Source organism: Myripristis murdjan, chromosome 14, assembly GCF_902150065.1.
Source record: "Myripristis murdjan chromosome 14, fMyrMur1.1, whole genome shotgun sequence".
Lineage (NCBI taxonomy): Eukaryota > Metazoa > Chordata > Actinopteri > Holocentriformes > Holocentridae > Myripristis > Myripristis murdjan.
In genome coordinates, this window is record NC_043993.1 from 28861965 (window position 1) to 28884133 (window position 22169).

Here is a 22169-nt window from a genome sequence, read left to right on the forward strand (position 1 = left end):
TCCCCCAGAGTAAGATAGAAAACTTTACAGTTACTGAAGGATAGTGCTGGGATGGACTTACCAAACCTAAAAAGTTATTGTTTAGCGGCACAGCTAAAACCACTGTTACTCTGGTGCAATCAGGAATACTTTGCAAAATGGAAAATCATTGAGTTCTCATTGTTAGACTGACCTTTACAGAGTTTGCTAGGTTATCTATTAACCACTAAAAATGATGTCATCCAGAGTCAGTGGGTTAGATTTTCTATTGATCTCTGGTCCTGTTTAGTGAAACAACTCAACATTCAAAAAGAAATACAGATACTAACATGGCCAGTGTATAATCCAGATTGTAATCCAGCTGTGAATGACAGAGGATTTATTCATTGAGAAAGAAAAGGAATCTTCTTATGTAGGGAGCCTGGTCTTAGAATGACCTAAAAAATGACAGATATCTTTTAAAAGTCTTCATGGTGGCAAGGAAAAAGGCCATAACAAAACATTGGCTTCGTAGGGAACCTCCAACTGTCAGTCAATGGAAAGATAGAATTAAAAACATTCAGATGACCTTCAGCTTAAGACTGCAAAGAGACAAAGGTGATGCTCTCTGGGAAAACAGAGATATATACCTTACACAAAGAGATGACAACCTGTTTTGAATGCCCCCCATGTCTTCAATGACATTGGAAAAAACACAAGTAAATCAATTTTTAAAAAGAATTCCTTGCAGTAAAAGCAGTACCAGTAATAGCTGTGTTGTTTTTCTGTGCATTTAAAACAGTAAAGAATGAAAAAAATCACATGTATGTGAAGGTCAGAGTTCCTATTTATTGAACTTTGACCCACAGAGTCATTTTCATATGTGATTCATTAATTTTAAGTATAAATCACAATTATGTAATGTTAATGTTTTACTGTATTATTGTGTGTTATTTGAGTGTTGAAAAGCAAAACTTGACTTGGTTCATCGGTAAGGTGATTTGAATGTTTTGCATTGTTTTCACAAATTGAAGAATGCATTAAATCTATGGCACAGTGTTGTACTGCAAACACAAGTTTGTTGCTGTTGATATATTTTCCAGTGGTAATCTGGTTTGTGAACTGTGGCTTGACTTTGAAGGAAGACTAACAGAGTTTTAGCACTGACTAAGCCTTTGTTTTTAAACAGGTACACTAATGCTTTCCCTTGGTGTGATGGCTGGGGTGATGGCTGCAGTTCCTCTGTTTTTTTTTCTGGTTTATTGTGAGTATTTTTATTTGATTTGTTGTAAGTAACCTGCGTTCCATTTGTTCCATCTTCCTAATCAACACAAATGCAAGTTTATGAAGAGTTACACTTTCCTGTTCATTGTGTGTGTGTGTGTGTGTGTGTGTGTGTGAGTGTGTGTGTTTCTGTGTGTTTCTGTGTGTGTGTGTGTGTGTGTGTGTGTATTTCTGTGTGTGTGTGTGTGTATTTCTGTGTGTGTCTGTGTGTGCTTGTGTGTGGGCATCTGCAGTCAGACAAACAAAAAAATGAAATAAATGCAATATCTCCACTGTGTGCTTGTGCTTCATTTCAGCTGTTAAATCAGGAAAGATCTTTTCATTTCGTAGCAGAAATGGCAGCGAAACCTTTAAGTGTTTCCCACAAAAGCATTGAAACAAAAACATGTTAACATGAGTTTTTCACCTGCCTTGGTCCAGTGGAAATCTGGTTTGTGAACTGTGGCTTGTCTTTGAAGGAAAACTAACAGAGTTTTAGAACTGACTAAGCCTTTGTTTTTAAACAGATATATCTTCACTTTCCAATCGTGTGGTGGCTGTGGTGCTGGCTGTAGTTTCTCTGGGTTGTTCTCTGGGTTCTGGTGAGTATTTTTATTTGATTTGTTGTAAGTAACCTGCGTTCCATTTGTTCCAACTTCCTATTCAACACATATGCAAGGTTATGAAGAGTTACACTTTCTTTTTCATTGTGTGTGTGTGTGTGTGTGTGTGTGTGTGTGTGTGTGTGTAGCTGCAGACAGACCAACTAAAATATGACAACATGCATTAATGAAATATCTCCACTGTGTACTTGTGCTTCATTTCAGCTGTTATATCAGGAAAGATCTTTTCATTATATGGTGGATCTGACAGTGAAATAGGTAAGTGTTTCCTACAAAACCACTGAAATAAAAACATGTTAACATGAGTTCTTCACCTGCCTTGGTCTCTGTCTCTGGGGAAAAACTAACAACAGGACATGGAAAAGATCAGCAGGTGGAAACACAATCATTTTATCCAAAGAAGAATGAAGAGGGAGTGGATCAAGATATTTTATGGAAGTATTTAGTTTCAGGTTTTGAACTCGTGACAGTTAAAGTGATCAAATTAGTGGCTTTACTCAAAGACTTTCCTCACCCACAGTAAGCAGTGTAGCTGTAATTAGTAACTTTCCAGGATACTCAAAGCAGCACCAGTAATAGTTGTGTTGCTTTTCTGTGCATTTAAAACAGTAAAGAATGAAAAAAATCACGTGTGTGTGAAGGTCAGAGTTCCTATTTATTGAACTTTGACCTGCAGAGTCATTTTCATATGTGATTAATTAATTTTAAGTAAGAATCATAATTATGCAATGTTAATGTTTTACTGTATTACAGTTTTTTTCGATTGCTTACACACTAAGAACATACTCTTAAACCAATGTGACAAAACTTGAAGTCATTGGAACTAAACCTTAAACACAGCGTGGCCATACCTTAGACACAAGTGCTGCTTTAAACTGTGTTTGCAATTCTGCAACACACTTCCTCCTGAACACTAGACACTATTTCATACAGAAGACACCTCTCTCAAAAATGAAAGCATGTGGTTACAATTGGGAAAACACTTATGTTCAAAATATAAAACACATCAGATTATAAGAAAACCTGAGACACACACGTGAAAGCACTTACTTAGAAAACTGAACACTAATCATTCAGGGCCGAAGCACTACAAACAGGCCCCAGGTCAGCCATGTTGAGTACTTTGCGTGGAGGCAGTGAGAGAAAGAGGCACAGGAAGACATCGTATGCGATGTGGATGATATTTTGTAGCTGTACGTAGTTTGATTTTGTTGTACTGTTTTATTTTTGCTTTACATACTATGTATGTATGTTTATTTATGTTTGTCAACTCACCAAGCCTGGTTTCAAAACAGTAAATCTATCGGCCTAATGAGAGGCTCTCTTCCCAAAATAACACATTTTGTTTGCAAAAGGCTCTTACCATGACAAAACATTTCAAACATGCAGCAAAAGCACATTTTGTCACCGCCCAATACAACTAATCCACTCACTCACTCACTTCATACTCAACACCAGAATGCAACACAGCCTTTTCAGTCTGAGCAGGTTCAACCTTACTTTTTCCTGCGTGTACGGTAGTCATATTTTTTTGACGATTTACATCGTCACATATTGTAAAGCAAGTAGCAAAAGCCAATATTTCCCTCAAACAACTCAACTTCTGCCCAAATGAGTAGATTCCTTCAGTCAGCTCTACTGTACTGTAACACAGCTGACAGCAGAATACAAAATACAGTTGTCAATTTGAACAAGGTTCTCCCGTGAGCTACACATTCAAATGTGAACTTACAGTAAAGAACTGCATCCAAACTCAGAAAGGCTTTGAAGTGAAATTTTACTGTGTTGACGGAAAAACTGAAATACTGTAATTCACATACAGTATTACACAGAAAAACTCAAAGGAGTTGAAAAAAATACAGAATACAATTTATAGGCCCTTTTTTTGTAGGTGCATACTGACTGATTGGTGATTGGTGGAAAGGTCAGTGATGCAGGTGCACTAGTGATTTCATAGAGATGCAGGTGCAAAAGAGTGTGAAAAATGTGTGAATCCAATGAAAAGGTATGAACACATTTGCAAAAGAAAACTTCTGCTGTGGTTTGGAGGTGAAGATGACGACAAAGTGGATCCCAGTTTCATTATACTGGAAAAAGTGATTGAAAAAACTGTACTGTAAAGTACAATATACTGTATACTGTATACAGCTGACAGAGTTGACACCTTTCTTATTTATTTTTATTTTTTGGTTATTTTGGAAACAGCTGTTACTGTGAAAAGATGCTTAATTTCTGTTTTGAGCTTTGCAGAATTCTTTTTGAAGAAATAAATGAAAAGCAGTAAAAACTGCAGTGTTTTGTATTAAGTATGTTATTGTGTTGCTTGCTGCTGTGAAAGTGTGTTCATATTATAGAAATGTGTATCCTTTTGTTATCAGAGTTGCATTTTGACAAAGGATTTTTAAGTTTTGATGACTGAGTTTCAGTTTGCCATAAATGTGTATGGTTTATTTCCAGGTGTTGTGTCTTATTTGCGTTGTGTTTAGAGTTTTGGCACAGTGAGCAAAGCATTTGTAAAATGAGTTCAAGCAATCAAAAAAAACTGTATTGTGTGTTATTTGAGTATTGAAAAGCAAAACTTGATTTGCTTCATAGGTAAGGTGATTTGAATGTTTTGCATTGTTTTCACAAATTGAAGAATGCATTAAATCTATGGCACAGTGTTGTACTGCAAACACAAGTTTGTTGCTGTTGATATATTTTCCAGTGGTAATCTGGTTTGTGAACTGTGGCTTGACTTTGAAGGAAGACTAACAGAGTTTTAGCACTGACTAAGCCTTTGTTTTTAAACAGATGAACTTCTGCTTTCCTTTGGTGTGCTGGCTGTGGTGATGGCTGTAGTTTCTCTGGGTTGTTCTCTGGGTTTTGGTGAGTATTTTTATTTGATTTGTTGTCAGTAACCTGCGTTCAGTTTGTTCCAACTTCCTAATCAACACAAATGCAAGGTTATGAAGAGTTACACTTTCCTGTTCATTGTGTGTGTGTGTGTTTGTGTGTGTGTGTGTGTGTGTGTGTGTGTGTGTGTGTGTGTGTGTGTGTGTGTATGTGTGTGTGTGTGTGTGTGTGTGTGTGTGTGTGTGTGTGTGTGTGTGTGTGTGCCCGCATATCTGCTGTTTGACAAACCAATAAATGACAACATGCATTAATGAAATATTTCCACTGTGTACTTGTGCTTCATTTCAGCTGTTTTATCAAGAAAGTTCTTTTCATTACGTGGTGAATCTGACAGTGAAATAGGTAAGTGTTTCCCACAAACCCACTGAAATAAAAACTTGTTAACATGAGTTTTTCACCTGCCTTGGTCTCTGTCTCTGGGGAAAAAGTAACAACAGGACATGGAAAAGATCAGCAGGTGGAAACACAATCATTTTATCCAAAGAAGAATGAAGAGGGAGTGGATCAAGATATTTTATGGAAGTATTTAGTTTTAGGTTTTGAACTCGTGACAGTTAAAGTGATCAAATTAGTGGCTTTACTCAAACACTTTCCTCACCCACAGTAAGCAGTGTATGTTCTGGATGTGGCCAGAAGTGCAACATGTCTGAAAGTTTCAGCCCCTAGAGGGCAGCGCAGCACAAGTTTTCTGCTGCTGTTGACTCCCTCTTTAAAGGGAACTGCATGCGTTGTTAGTGTGGGAATGAATTGACTGACATGTCAGGGTTTACAGATGTTACTTACTTGTTACAGATGTTGATTCTCTAGTCAGCCATTCACCTCAGCATCAACATGATACTGACAATGCTCTAAAGTGACTGAGCACACTCCTGCATTCACCACCACACCTTCAGCTTCAAACAGCACCTCCAGGTTGTCATTAGGACTCAACACTGACCTGCAGGAAAATGGTTTTCCTTCAGTTTCCACAGTGGCAGCCAGATTCCCAGTTTGCACACGGTGGTTTTTAGAATAAAATTGAATAAAGCAGTAGGAATTTAGCAGCTGAAGTAAAAGGCCAGTTCCCACAGACACCAGCAGCATTTGGTTGTTGTTGCGTCCCTCACGTCTGCAGTAAAACTCACAAACTGAGGTGAGACAGGGATCAGCCTGCAGGTGTTGCATGATATTGAGGGAGCCTGGACTCAGAATGACCTAAAAATGACAGATATCTTTTAAAAGTCTTCATGGTGGCGAGGAAAAAGGCCATAACAAAACATTGGCTTCATAGGGAACCTCCAACTGTCAGTCAATGGAAAGATAGAATTAAAAACATTCTGTGCATGGAACAGATGACCTTCAGGTTAAGACTGCAAAGAGACAAAGGTGATGCTCTCTGGGAAAACAGAGATATATACCTCACACAAAGAGATGACAACCTGTCTTGAATTCTGTATAAAAATCAATCAACATTCTGTTGTAGTTTCTGGTGAAATCCTTCTTTCCTCACTCTCTCTCTCCCCATATTTTATTTGCAATTTGTATGTATAATATTTGTTTTTATGTATTTTGTATATTTCTTCATCACCTTTTTTAGTTTTGTATTTCTCTCCTTTTGATTTACACTCCTGTTCATATAAAACTTTGAAAAAATGGAATAAAAAACAAAACAAATGAAACTAAAACTCTGCAGCCAATGGCAGAGCACCATCTCTTTCTAATGATCCAGGCAAGTCTCCATGACTTCTATGACACTGGAAAATACACAAGTAAAAATAATAGTTAAAAAAAAAAAACATTCTTAGCAATAAAAGCAGTACCAGTAATAGTTTTGTTGCTTTTCTGTGCATTTAAAACAGTGAAGAATGAAAAAAATCACGTGTGTGAAGGTCAGAGGTGATTTGAATGTTTTGCATTGTTTTCACAAATTGAAGAATGCATTAAATCTATGGCACAGTGTTGTACTGCAAACACAAGTTTGTTGCTGTTGATATATTTTCCAGTGGTAATCTGGTTTGTGAACTGTGGCTTGACTTTGAAGGAAGACTAACAGAGTTTTAGCACTGACTAAGCCTTTGTTTTTAAACAGATGAACTTCTGCTTTACCTTAATGTGATGGCTGTGGTGATGGCTGTAGTTTCTCTGGGTTGTTCTCTGGGTTCTGGTGAGTATTTTTATTTGATTTGTTGTCAGTAACCTGCGTTCTATTTGTTCCAACTTCCTAATCAACACATATGCAAGTTTATGAAGAGTTACACTTCCCTCGTTTTCACTGTGTGTGTGTTTGTGTTTGTGTGTGTGTGTGTGTTTGGGCGTGTGTGTGTGTGTGTGTGTGTGTGTGTGTGTGTGTGTGTGTGTGTGTGTTTGGGCGTGTGTGTGTGTGTGTGTGTGTGTGTGTGTGTGTGGATGTGTGTGTGTTTGGACGTGTGTGTGTGTGTGTGTGGGCGTGTGTGTGGGCGTGTGTGTGTGTGTTTGGGCGTGTGTGTGTGTGTTTGGGCGTGTGTGTGTGTGTGTGTGTGTGTGTGTTCGGGCGTGTGTGTGTGTGGATGTGTGTGTGTTTGGACGTGTGTGTGTGTGTGTGTGTGTGTGTGTGTGTGTGTGTTTGGGCGTGTGTGTGTGTGTGTGTGTGTTTGGGCGTGTGTGTGTGTGTTTGTGTGTGAGTGTGTGTGTGTGTGTGTGTGTGTGTGTGTGTGTTTGTGTGTGAGTGTGTTTGTGTGTGAGTGTGTGTGTGTGTGTGTGTGTTCGGGCGTGTGTGTGTGTGTGTGTGTGTGTGTGTGTGTTAGGGCGTGTGTGTGTGTGTGTGTGTGTGTGTGTGTTAGGGCGTGTGTGTGTGTGTGTGTGTGTGTGTGTGCGTATCTGCAGGCAGACAAACAAAAACATGCATTAATGAAATATTTCCACTGTGTGTTTGTGCTTCGTTTCAGCTGTTATATCAGGAAAGTTCTTTTCATTACTTGGCGTATTTGACAGTGAAATAGGTAAGTGTTTCCCACAAAAGCATTAAAATATAAAACATGTTAACATGAGTTTTTCACCTGCCTTGGTCTCTGTCTCTGGGGAAAAACTAACATCAGGACATGGAAAAGATCAGCAGGTGGAAACACAATCATTAAAAGGCCAGTTCCCACAGACACCAGCAGCATTTGGTTGTTGTTGCGTCCCTCACGTCTGCAGTAAAACTCACAAACTGAGGTGAGACAGGGATCAGCCTGCAGGTGTTGCATGCTAATTTCTATCTATTCTGACCTTAAAATGAAACTAAAACTCTGGTCGGCTTCCGGTTGAGCGACGTAGATAGCTGCGTAAAAATTCAGATCTAGACTTAACTGCTAAAAATTCCCCTGTAATCAAGTTCTTTGAGCTTGAAAGCTTTTTTCTAAGCTAGGCAATGGAAGGGGGAAAAGCAAAAGGCCGAAATCAGCCACTAAGAAATTATAAAAAGGGAGAACTGTTGAGAGAAGACATTTACTCAGACGTAGTGATGGGTCGTTCGCTCTTTGAAGTGAACGACGGGAGGCGGCCCCTGATTGGGAGTCGCTTTATTTCCCCCTTCTCTCTCTCTCTCTCTCTCTCTCTCTCTCTCTCTCTCTCTCACTTTTTTTTCTCTTAAAGCTGCATGTGATTGGTCAATATGTGGCGTCGTCTCTGTCTGCGCTGTGCAGAGGAGGGAGGAGCGGCAGTTACACACACACAGCACACACACGAACAGGACAACAGGAGGGAGGGAGACGAGAGAGAAAGAGAGCAAAGGGCCACAAGGAGAGACAACACGAACGCGCTGGGAAGGTGTACTGAAGAAAATGAGTGACAGCAGGAAAAGGAGTAAAATATGGACCCATTTCAATTTTATTAACAATAGAAAGGCAGAGTGTAGAGTCTGCAAGAAAAAAATCTCTTATCGAGCCGGCTCCACAAACAACCTGCACAGGCACATGACAACTGTCCAGCCATCAGTGCAATGGGAAGAAAAAACACAAGCAATCGAACCTCATATTAATGAAGGTGAAGTGTGTCGACTGCAGCTGTTGCTGCTGCTGCTGCTGCTGCTGCAGTGTCTACAACAAATATCCAGGGACTGATGGATTTCCGGCAGAATGGTATAAATCATTGAGGCAACATTTACTATCAATATTACACAAAAGCTTTAATTATACACTGAGGGAGGCGCTTTTCCCTCCATCTTGGAGGGAGGCTATTATCTCGGTAATTCCAAAAGAGGGGAAAGGATTCAATGGAATGTGGGGCATATAGTCCAATCAGTGTTTTTAAATCAAGATAATAAATTTCATGTAGCTATTTTAACTCAAAGAATGGAGGAAGTGATGCCCTTATTGACAGAGGAGGATCAGACTGGATTTATTGGAGGCAGGCAGACCCAGGATAACATTAGGAGGAGCCTCCACACAACTGAATGTATAAAAAAGGAAAAACTCAGAGCTATTTGACTTAGTTTGGATTCCAAAAAAGCTTTTGACTCTGTGGGATGTGCAGTTCTTTACAAAGTAATGGAAAAGTTTGGTTTTCATGAAAAGTTCATTAAGAGCATTAAAACATTGTATACATCCCCACTGGTCAGATTTAAAGTTCACGGAGGTCTGTCTAAAACCAGATATTTGCAACAAGGTTGTCGACAGGCAGGGGCGAAAATCCCATTTCATTATTTGGGGGAGGAGGGTGGGCGACAATAAACATCAAAAAGGTAGAAAATGAAATGAAACTATGCCACAAAATGATGCAACTTAAAATGCACAGCCCTTATACATTTAAATTATAAACTGTAACTGTGGGCCTATATATAACACTATGTTTTAACAACCCATTTATCACTATGACTGTCTTACTGAATGCACACACCAAACAAGCAGAACAATATTCTGCTGTCAGAGTGTACAAGTCCAGAACAATTATCCTGACACTAATGACAAACAAAACTGCTTGAAAGTTGGCTGAAAATTCAGAAAGTTGGGAGATTTTAATTGGAGGTTTTTAACATCAGAACTGAACAATACTTGACTTAAAAAGAAAAGCAAATCTTGATTTGGTTCATAGGTAAGGAGATTTGAATGTTTTGCATTGTTTTCACAAATTGAAGAATGCATTAAATCTATGGCACAGTGTTGTACTGCAAACACAAGTTTGTTGCTGTTGATATATTTTCCAGTGGTAATCTGGATTGTGAACTGTGGCTTGACTTTGAAGGAAGACTAACACATTTTTAGCACTGACTAAGCCTTTGTTTTTAAACAGGTACACTAATGATTTCCCTTGGTGTGCTGGTTGGGGTGATGGCTGCAGTTCCTCTGTTTATTTGGCTGGTCAATTGTGAGTATTTTTATTTGATTTGTTGTAAGTAACCTGCTTTCCATTTGTTCCAACTTCCTAGTCAACACAAATGCAAGTTTATGAAGAGTTACACTTTCCTGTTCATTGTGTGTGTGTGTGTGTGTGTGTGTGTGTGTGTGTGTGTGTGTGTGTGCCTACAGACAGACAAGCTAACACATGACAACATGCATTAATGAAATATTTCCACTGTGTGCTTGTGCTTCATTTCAGTTTTTATAAGAGTACGTGTCAGGAAAAGAGGTAAGTGTTTCCCACAAACCCACTGAAACAAAAACATGTTAACATGAGTTTTTCACCTGCCTTGGTCTCTGTCTCTGGGGAAAAACTAACAACAGGACATGGAAAAGATCAGCAGGTGGAAACACAATCATTTTATCCAAAGAAAAATGAAGAGGGAGTGGATCAAGATATTTTATGGAAGTATTTAGTTTTAGGTTTTGAACTCGTGACAGTTAAAGTGATCAAATTAGTGGCTTTACTCAAAGACTTTCCTCACCCACAGTAAGCAGTGTAGCTGTAATTAGTAACTTTCCAGCTCCTGAAAACATTCCTGTTTGAACTCAAGCGCTCCAGCGATGTGAGGTCACTGATTGGATGTGGCCAGAAGTGCAACATGTCTGAAAGTTTCCGCCCCTAGAGGGCAGCGCAGCACAAGTTTTCTGCTGCTGTTGACTCCCTCTTTAAAGGGAACTGCATGCGTTGTAAGTGTGGGAATGAATTGACTGACATGTCAGGGTTTACAGATGTTACTTACTTGTTACAGATGTTGATTCTCTAGTCAGCCATTCACCTCAGCATCAACATGATACTGACAATGCTATAAAGTGACTGAGCACACTCCTGCATTCACCACCACACCTTCAGCTTCAAACAGCACCTCCAGGTTGTCATTAGGACTCAACACTGACCTGCAGGAAAATGGTTTTCCTTCAGTTTCCACAGAGGCAGCCAGATTCCCAGTTTGCACACGGTGGTTTTTAGAATAAAATTGAATAAAGCAGTAGGAATTTAGCAGCTGAAGCCTGCAGGTGTTGCATGCTAATTCGTATCCATTCTGACCTTAAAATGAAACTAAAACTCTGCAGCCAATGGCAGAGCACTATCACCTTCTCATGATCCAGGCAAGTCTCCATGACTTCTATGACACTGGAAAATACACAATTAAAAAATTCCTTAAAAACATTTATAGCAATAAAAGCAGTACCATTAATAGTTGCGCTGCTTTTCTGTGCATTTAAAACAGTAAAGAATGAAAAAAATCACATGTATGTGAAGGTCAGAGTTCCTATTTATTGAACTTTGACCTGCAGAGTCATTTTGAAATGTGTTTAATTCATTGTAAGTATTAATCATAATTTATGCAATGTTAGTGTTTTACTGTATTATTGTGTATTACCGTATTGACCCGAATAAAAGACGACCCTGATTTTAAGACGACCCCTCTTTTTCAAGACCCTTTTTTGGAAAAATACTTTTTATATGGACATTCTGCCAGGAGCGGACTTACCATTAGGCAAAACTAGGCGGTTGCCTAGGGCCCCAAGTTCCTGAGGGCCCCATAAAACTCCTCATACACTTATGGTTAATACAGTTATTACTTATTTGTGCACATTAATTATGTTTTTGATTAAAATACTTTCGCTAAAATGCCAGCAGAATGCTTATCGTATTATGTGTGTCTCGGGGCCCCTGTTTTGTGTGATGTCCTCTCATCTCAGAGGGCCCCATGCCTGCCTTTGCCTTGGGCCCCAAATTTTTTAAATCCGCCACTGCATTCTGCAACACCAGCCCATGCTAGCTTTGAACTCAGTGCGGGCTATGTTGAGCTCTGTGGCAGCTTCAAGTGCTTTCTGCTGCATCACAGCCCTCGTAACAGGCAGTCCTTCACTACGTTTCTCATTCACAAAATCGCACACCCTCCTGTCAGTCTCGTTGAATTGACCAGTTTGTGGACCACGAAAAGCCCTTCTCTGGCTGTGGGCATTTTTTAGCTCTTCTTTCTGAGACCGCCACCGTCTCACATTGCACTCATGGCCAGGGTTAAGGAGTTAAGGGATGTTTATTTACCTCGACAGTTTCGGAGGTAACTTCAGAAAGCGTCCAACTGACAGCCGGAGCGGCATGTCAGCTGGCTTCTACATTCAACCGGGTGGCGGCGTACACCGGCCGGCCCACCTGATGCCGGCCGGTGCCTCGGTCGGCACCCGGTCAGGTCTGCCGGATCTGACAGGTGCGCGGCGCACACTGACTGCCATATATACCTTTCATCATAAATCAACTTTTGTTTATACGCGGTTGCAGCAGCACCATGGACAGCGACACAGACAACGTGGTTGATTATTGATTGCGCGACGCGGCCATTCGCCGGTAATCGCGCTGCACATTAATCGATTTTGCAGAGGCAGGGGGAAAGTTGCATGATTTACGTTGTATCCACGTTCGCCCGCTGCGTGCGTGACCGTGCATGTGCTCGTGCATGAACGCCCGTACCGTGCTGGAGCACACCCCTTCCAACCGTGCCAGAGCGGGGGAAGTGTAGACTACTGTATTCAAGCACGGAACATATGCAAGTACAATACATGTGTATTTGCTTAGACCCCCAATATTAGACGAGGGCGTTTTTTCAGGGCATTTTCAATGGAAAAAATATCGTCTTATATTCAGATCAATACGGTATTTGAGTGTTGAAAAGCAAAACTTGATTTGGTTCATAGGTAAGGTGATTTGAATGTTTTGCATTGTTTTCACAAATTGAAGAATGCATTAAATCTATGGCACAGTGTTGTACTGCAAACACAAGTTTGTTGCTGTTGATATATTTTCCAGTGGTAATCTGGTTTGTGAACTGTGGCTTGACTTTGAAGGAAGACTAACAGAGTTTTAGCACTGACTAAGCCTTTGTTTTTAAACAGGTGAACTTCTGCTTTTCCGTGGTGTGCTGGCTGTGGTGCTGGCTGTAGTTTCTCTGGGTTGTTCTCTGGGTTCTGGTGAGTATTTTTATTTGATTTGTTGTAAGTAACCTGCGTTCCATTTGTTCCAACTTCCTATTCAATAAATATGCTAGGTTATGAAGAGTTACACTTTCCTGTTCATTGTGTGTGTGTGTGTGTGTGTGTGTGTGTGTGTGTGTGTCTGTGTGTGTGTGTATGTGAAGCTGCAGGCAGACAAGCTAAAACATGACAACATGCATTAATACAATATTTCCACTGTGTGTTTGTGCTTCATTTCAGCTGTTATATCAGGAAAGGTCTTTTCATCACGTGGTGGATTTGACAGTGAAACAGGTAAGTGTTTCCTACAAACCCACTGAAACAAAAACATGTTAACATGAGTTCTTCACCTGCCTTGGTCTATGTCTCTGGGGAAAAACTAACAACAGGACATGGAAAAGATCAGCAGGTGGAAACACAATCATTTTATCCAAAGAAAAATGAAGAGGGAGTGGATCAAGATATTTTATGGAAGTATTTAGTTTTAGGTTTTGAAATGTGACAGTTAGCCCTGCGATGGACTGGCGACCTCTCCAGGGTGATAAATTCTTTATTTTATTTACCGTGGGATAACCCCTTGAGATGCAGCATCTCGTTTCCAAGGGGGTCCCACACACAAGCAAGAAACAGTAACAAGCAGCACAATCCAAAGAACAGAAAGACAAAATAAAATAATAAGTAACAAACCAGACAAAGACAACACTTAACTAAAACCTCAACAAGGAAAATAAAATCAGGGAAAAATAAAAATAAAGAAATTAGACCAGATTAGATTATCCTAAACCAATTAAATGATATGATTAAATAAAAAGCGCAATAACAAACATAGAATGAGGATTGGGGAGTAACAATTAAATTATAGTAAGAGGCATTGGCAAACAGGTTGTAAATAAGTAAATAACACATTTTTGAATATATGGAGTGGAAACACCACACGAATATTGAGAGGTAGAGTATTCCAAGTAGTGGGGGCCAGATACTTGAAGGCTTTCTTGCCAATTTCTTTCTCAACAAATGGGACGGCATAAAGAGACTGATCTGAGCTTCTTAATGAGTAACTACAGACATATGGAACAAAAAATTGTTTCAAACAGTAAGGAAAATTAAAATGAATGCATTTAAAGAGAAACTGAAACCAGTGAAATTGTCTTCTATTCTCTAAAGAAAGCCACCCAAGTGTATTATATAATAAACAATGGTGTGTGAAAAAAGAACATCCTAATATAAATCTACATAGTTTATTGTAAGCAACTTTAAGAGGTTGGAGATCGTTTTTTGATGCAGTCATATAGATGATATCCGCATAATCAATAATAGGCAGGATCAATTGTAATACAAGTTTTTTCCTAACATTAAGAGTAAAGCAATGCCGAGAACGAAACAAAACCCCTACACCAAAATTAACTTTCTTTAAAACATAATCGATATGTGAGTTAAATGTTAGTCTTGAGTCAATCCAGACTCCCAAATATTTATATTTGTCCACTATCTGGAGAACTCTACCATCATTATAGTTTAACACCAAAGAATTTAAATCAGGGTTATGTTTTTGTCTCAAACCAAAGAGCATGGCACACGTTTTAGTTTGGTTGAGTAGTAGTTTGTTTTCTGAGAGCCAAGACTGAAAGATATTAAAGTCATGTTGTAGTGATTCTTGGATCTGTGAGGAGGAGGGCTTAGAAGTATAAATAATAGTATCATCAGCATATAACTGAACAGAACAATCAGAGAAAATAAGGGGAAGGTCATTGATAAAAATAGAAAAAAGAAGTGGACCCAAAGTTGATCCTTGAGGGACACCTCTGGGCTGGATTTGTAAGTCAGACTTGAAACCTTTTAGAGAGACACACTGCTTTCTACTATGTAAATAACAGTTAAACCACAAAAGGGCATGTCTGGATAGACCAATTGCATAAAGCTTGTCTAATAATAAATAATGATCGACAAGATCAAAAGCTTTTGTTAAGTCAACAAAAATGGATCCAGTTAGAAAACCCTGATCAAAAGCTGAGTATATGTCGTTTGTGAATTTTAAGAGAGCAGTAGTTGTCGAGTAATTGGATCTGAAGCCAAATTGAAATTGAGAGAGAATATTATTGCTGTTCAAATAATAATTTAACTGATTAAAAATAATTTTTTCAAAAACTTTTGCAATAGAACACAAGATTGAAATAGGCCTGTAATTGTTAGGATCAAGTGAATCACCACCCTTGTGCAGTGGAGTAATTCGCACACATTTCCAAATAGTTGGCATTTCATGTGTAGATAGTGAAAGATTGAATAAGTCTGATAATGGGAAACAAATAATATGGGATGATAATTTAATAAATTTTGTCTCAATTCCATCAAGCCCAGGACCAGAGCTCTCTTTCAACTCAGCAATCGCATCAGCAACATCAGCGGGAGTAATAGTCTGAAAATTAAAGGAGCTATGAGTTAACTGAACAGGAACTGAACTTAACTGGGGAGGATTAGGGATCAAATTTGAACAGACAGTGGAGAAATGCTGATTGAGTGCAGAAGCAATTGGTAGTGGTTCATTCAGTATTATATCAGCAACTCTAAGCTGATTAATTGATGGATTATCTGATATATTTATAATGTCATGAATTTTCTTCCAGAACTTTTTAGGGTTATTGAAATTATTATGTAAAGATTCCTTATAATAATCAGACTGAGCATTCCTAGCTCGGGTTTTGCAGGTATTCCTAAGTTTTCTGTACACTTCCCAATCAGCAGGACTCCTTGTCTGTCTAAATTTAGCCCAAGCTTTATCTCTTTCTTTAAAGAGAGATATAATTTCCTGATTTATCCAGGGCAGATGAGTACCTTTGACTTTGACATCTCTCCAAGGGGCATGTTTATCTATAACCCTCAAAAACTCAGAGTGAAAAAAATCCCATGCATTTTGGACATCTGGAATTAAGCTAAATCGTTCCCAATTTAAATTAATTAGATCTGCAATAAAAGTAGTGGTATCAAATTTCTTTAATTGCCTAATTCTAATCAATTTGGGTGGGGCTCTTAATAATTTAATTTTCCATATACAATAGATTATTGAATGGTCACTAAAACATTCTGGGAGGACACCAGCATCTGCAATTCTATTTGGATGTGAAACCAAAATCCAGTCAAGTAGGGTCTGAGAAGTAGGGGTGATTCTTGTGGGCTCAGTAATTAATTGAGTTAAATTCATGCTTGAAAAAGAAGCTTTGTCCCTACTAGAAGACCTGTCTAACCAATTTTTGTTGAAATCGCCTAGTAAAATGAGTTCATTATTACAATCTATGGAGCTGATAGTTGCTGACAAACAGTTGGATGACTCAGCAAGTGCAGAAGGAGGTCTATATATATTTCCTACTGTGATATATTTATTCTCATGAAGAATGACTTTAACAAAAATACTCTCAAAATGACGTGGCTCTACTCGAGGTATAACTATCTCAGAGGCAAGATTAGATGCAACATATGTGGCCACACCACCACCCATGCTACATCTGTCAGCTCTGTATAATACATAGTTCGGGAGTTTAATTTCATTGTCTGATATTTTACTACTTAGCCAAGTTTCAGACAAGGTTACAATGGATGGTTTATTAGAAATAACCCATGCTCTAAACAAGTCAATTTTGGAAAAAAGGCTCCTTATATTCATATGTATTATTTTCAAACCTTTAAGTCTACCCATTGGGCCTCATTATGAAAAAGCAAAAGACACTGGCACAATTAAACGATAATCTGATACACCTAACTAGTCCAATAAATAAGTTTAGGGTGAGGAATACATACATAAACAACACAAAGACAAAAAATAAGAAAATCAGTGAATGTTGAATTGCACTAGCCTATTTCAGGGGGCCATGGGACATTATCACACCAAATAAACTCAGTCCGCCAGAGAAATACAATTAAACAAATAAATGACCAAACAAAGGCCGAAAATAACCTGGAACAAACACCTCGATGTTCACTTAACAGAATCAATCTTCATTATTTAATTAACTAATGTAGACAGTCAAAAATGACTAAACTGCGTTTTCATAATAAAAGTGTCACATTATCAACGTCATGACGTCACACAACTGCGACTACCGGCACGACTTTGCAGGCAGTAAAAAGTAAACAAACCACACTTGGCAAAGTAACAGAGATGCTCGCCCCTGACAAAACTGAAGAGGCAATTAAATCCATCCACATGACAAGAGTCAACCTTAATATCAGTGAAATCGAGTGGGAAAGAAATCGAGAATAAACAAAAAGGACTGCAATTCATCAAGTCCACGTTAAGTTATGTCCCCTCAGGTGAGCCCATGGACACCTCTGAAGCCGGAGACGGTGGCATGAAAGCAAGTTCGGCATCTTCGGGACTACGAAAGAGCTGAACTTTCCCGTCAACCAAAACACTAAGCGTGCATGGGTAACGGAGAGAGAACTTATAGTTAAGTTCATGGAGCCTTCTCTTCACCTTGTCGAATCCACGGCGCTTCTTGGCTAGCTCAGGACTAAAGTCGGGATAGATGTGGATACGGGATCCGTTGTAAAGCAGCTGGTTCTTCTTCCGAGCAAGACGTAGGATCTTAACTTTATCCTGGAAGTTAAGTAGCTTGACGAGGATGGGTCGGGGCTTGGCTGTATCATCGACTCGCCGAAAAGTAGGGCTTCGGTGGGCTCTTTCAATGGCAGGGGGCTCCGGGAAGTTCTCATGACCCAGGAGCTCAGGAATCAACCTCGACATGAAGGCAATGATATCACGGCCTTCAGCCGACTCTGGTACATGGATGAAACGCAGGTTGGAACGACGGCTTCTGTTCTCCAGATCCTCAATTTTGTCAACCAGGTGAGCATGAGATTCCTCGAGTTGCTCAAGTCGAGTCTTATGATTTTCAATGTCGTCTTCATTTGTACTGACGCGGTTCTCAAGCTCCTCTATGTGGCCGTTCACATTGTTCAAAGAAGTCTGTAGTGCAGCCAAACTTGTCTGTAAGGGCTCAGTCTTCTCGTCGATATGTTGTTTGATACCTTGAATGGCATCCCAAACAGCTTGTAGCGTAATTTCTCCGGGAGCGTTTGTCTGTGCCAACGACATTGAAGCAACTCGGGTCTTAGAACTTGCTACAAAATAACAGATCAAAACGCGAGATACTGACTACTAGCAAGCAAAACCTTTATGGTGTTGAGGATCAAAGAAAAAAAATAAAGTTTTAGGTTATTTATAAGTTAATAGACTGAGGCGGACTAGAGCATTTGGAGCTAAATCACCGTGCGGCCATCTTTAAATCCCCCGCCATTATCTCTCCAGGGTGTTTCCTTGCCTTCGCCCTATGTGCACTGGGATAGGCTCCAGCAACCCCCCGCGACCCTAGTCAGGATAAGCGGTTTAGAAGATGAATGAATGAATGAATGTGACAGTTAAAGTGATCAAATTAGTGGCTTTACTCAAAGACTTTACTCACCCACAGTAAGCAGTGTAGCTGTAATTAGTAACTTTCCAGCTCCTGAAAACATTCCTGTTTGAACTCAAGTGCTCCAGCGATGTGAGGTCACTGATTGGATGTGGCCAGAAGTGCAACATGTCTGAAAGTTTCAGCCCCTGAAGCAGTGGTTCTCAAACTTTTTCTGTCACGCCCCCCATTTGGAAGATGTGCTTTCTCAAATAACAATAGAATGAAATGTGCAATAACCTTTGTTGAACAACAACAATAACAACAAGTTCAGTCTGTGCTAAGGAAAACAACAAACAGACTTTTGGCAACAAAGTTGAGCAAGTCATTTTGTGAGAGCTCAGTATCATCACAGTATCAGTGGCTGCAATGAGCCTGTTTTCCACTGCATCTCTTCTGAAAACATGAAGTGCAACCTATGCAAAAGAACAAAAACAAGTTGCTCTTTTTGTGACATACTTGCAAAACAGCAAATCCTCACTTAGCGACTGTGATTTGACAAAGTGAATATAAGCAATAAGCAGAATGTCTTTATTGCTGACAGTAGCCTCGTCCATTTGTAAGGCAAAACAAGTCTTTCAGTTTTTCTATGAGCTGATCTTCCACGTCATTTGAAATGTCCCATATAACCTTGCAATGGTGTCATTAGACGGGGACAGCCTTCAATTTTGCAGCGCTTGTCTCTTCAATCATAGTTGACATGATATCTAGAGCTGTGGGAAGCATGAGCTCCTCTGCTATCATGTGGTTCCTTGGATGTGCAATTCTGTATGCAACCTTGTATGACCCCATTTGTGCTTTGTTGATCACTGATGCTGTTTTTATGTTAAGCAATTTTCCTGTTTGCGATATTCATCAGGATTTTTTTTTAAAGAACTCCAGTGGCTTACTGGCATGAGTGGGGTGTAAAGTCTCCAAGTGTCTCTTTGATTGGTTTGGTTTCATTCGGTCAGCTGCCAGATTTTTCAAACATAAAACACAGACGGGTCTCCCCTCGTCTCCTACCACATTCGCTGTAAATCCAAAAGTAAGATATGCATCGTCATATTTTCTTAACTTGGGTTTTCGTGGTTGATCAACCTCACCGCCAGCCGACTTCGTCTGATTTGTATCTGACGCATCGCCTGTTTTTTTGTTTTTTTTTCACCCCTGTGATGTATTTGTCCATTTTTCCATTTGCAAACTGACTCTCTTCCTCTCTGTGTGTAATTTGAATTCACTATGGCAACGTGTTTGTGTGTTGAGCCACTCGCAAATGAGTCCGGGTTGTCTGATGTCAAGACATAGTTCCGCGTGATACATTTTCGGACTTAAACACACACACAAACACACACACACACACACACACGAGTGAGCGGTCATCAACATGATACTGACAATGCTATAAAGTGACTGAGCACACTCCTGCCTTCACCACCACACCTTCAGCTTCAAACAGCAGCTCCAGGTTGTCATTAGGACTCAACACTGACCTGCAGGAAAATGGTTTTCCTTCAGTTTCCACAGTGGCAGCCAGATTCCCAGTTTGCACACGGTGGTTTTTAGAATAAAATTGAATAAAGCAGTAGGAATTTAGCAGCTGAAGTAAAAGGCCAGTTCCCACAGACACCAGCAGCATTTGGTTGCTGTTGCGTCCCTCAAGTCTGCAGTAAAACTCACAAACAAACTGAGGTGAGACAGGGATTAGCCTGCAGGTGTTGCATGCTAATTCGTATCCATTCTGACCTTAAAATGAAACTAAAACTCTGCAGCCAATGGCAGAGCACTATCACCTTCTCATGATCCAGGCAAGTCTCTATGGCTCCTATGGCACTGGAAAATACACAAGTAAAATTTTTTTTTACTTGTAGCAATAAAAGCAGCACCAGTAATAGTTGTGTTGCTTTTCTGTGCATTTAAAACAGTAAAGAATGAAAAAAATCACGTGTGTGTGAAGGTCAGAGTTCCTATTTATTGAACTTTGACCCACAGATTCATTTTCAAATGTGTTTAATTCATTTTAAGGATAAATCATAATTATGTAATGTTAGTGTTTTACTGTATTATTGTGTATTATTTGAGTGTTGAAAAGCAAAACTTGATTTGGTTCATAGGTAAGGTGATTTGAATGTTTTGCATTGTTTTCACAAATTGAAGAATGCATTAAATCTATGGCACAGTGTTGTACTGCAAACACAAGTTTGTTGCTGTTGATATATTTTCCAGTGGTAATCTGGTTTGTGAACTGTGGCTTGACTTTGAAGGAAGACTAACACATTTTTAGCACTGACTAAGCCTTTGTTTTTAAACAGGTGATCTTCTGCTTTACCTTGGTGTGCTGGCTGTGGTGATGGCTGTAGTTTCTCTGGGTTGTTCTCTGGGTTATGGTGAGTATTTTTATTTGATTTGTTGTAAGTAACCTGCGTTCCATTTGTTCAAACTTCCTAATCAACATATATGTAAGGTTATTAAGAGTTACACTTTCCTGAGGCCTGTATCATGAAGCAAGCTTAGTTTTCCCAGGATTTCTCAGACCTATCAGGCTACACTAATGGAGATCATGGTGATCAGGGATAACCGGCATCACGACGCTGGTTATCAACTCACTCACTCGATCCAGGTTTGCCTCATCAAGAACCGTGAACGCGCACGTATAAGGGGCGGGTTCTGAGGCAGCAGACCAATCACAAACATGAGTGACAAAGAAAAATGCTTAGCGTGTTTCACGGCGGAGGAGCAGTGTATTATACTGGAAAGGTATGAGGAGGAAAAACAACATTTACACACTAAAACGAGCGGCGTGGCCAAGAGAAGGCAGAATGCTTGGCAATGAATTGCCGACTGCATAAATGCGTGAGTTACACATCAACAAGTCCACATCTGACGCTGAAACCCTGTTAAACCCTGTTATACAGACTATGATAAAATAAAGCGGACGCCAAAATTCAATCACGTCAGCACATCAGGTTGACAGCCTGAATAAAATCAGACACTGAGCTGCATTAGAACTTAGCAGGAACAAAAGGCAAATATGATCCTTTTTCTCATTTGCATCAGCGAGCTGTCAATCAGGCCCATTCTCTCACCCAGGAATAATTTGCCCCCCAAAATATTTAGAGCTAATTAATTGTGCCATTTTAAATGTCCCTAAAATGTTGTGAAACGCCTTTAAAAATACTTTAAATTATCAAATTTCCTTGAATGATCTCTCATGTGTGTTTTCCTCTCCTACAGAGTGTCAGCTCTGTGTGGCAGGCAGCTGTTAGCCAGGCTGAAGCTGCTTCACATCAGCATCACAGCCTCTCTCTCATACAGAGAGTCGTCGGCAAAATCTAACAGATTTGATCGGTCCAGGAAAATCCTTTCACGCCGTAATGCTCTCCTCATTTGGATTCGTTGTTCAATGGGATCCTCAATGATTGGGCAGGACACATTTTGGCAAACAGCTGATTGGCCAGGGGGCGGTGCTTTATGTAGGATTCAATCCTGTCCTGAAAGTTAGATCAGAGGTGAACCAGCTTTGTGATACAGAAAATCCGGAGTTGAGCCTGAAGTTATCTCGCTAACGCCTTAATCCCACTTCGTGATACAGGCCTCTGGTGTTCATTGTGTGTGTGTGTGTGTGTGTGTCTGTGTGCTCGTGTGTGTGTGTTTGTGTGTGTGTGCGCCTATAGGCAGACAAACAAGAACATGACAAC

General features: G+C 39.7%; 1 protein-coding gene across 1 annotated transcript in view; it reads left to right on the forward strand.

Annotated features, from left to right (window-relative positions):
• Window positions 1-22169, forward strand: part of LOC115371004 (beta/gamma crystallin domain-containing protein 2-like) — a 28680-nt gene that overhangs the window by 4499 nt on the left and 2012 nt on the right. The window contains exons 2-5 of the mRNA XM_030068120.1: window positions 7643-7696; window positions 12974-13048; window positions 13292-13345; window positions 20784-20858. Of these exons, the coding sequence (XP_029923980.1) occupies window positions 7643-7696; window positions 12974-13048; window positions 13292-13345; window positions 20784-20858 (258 nt within the window). The remainder of the gene's footprint in view (window positions 1-7642; window positions 7697-12973; window positions 13049-13291; window positions 13346-20783; window positions 20859-22169) is intronic.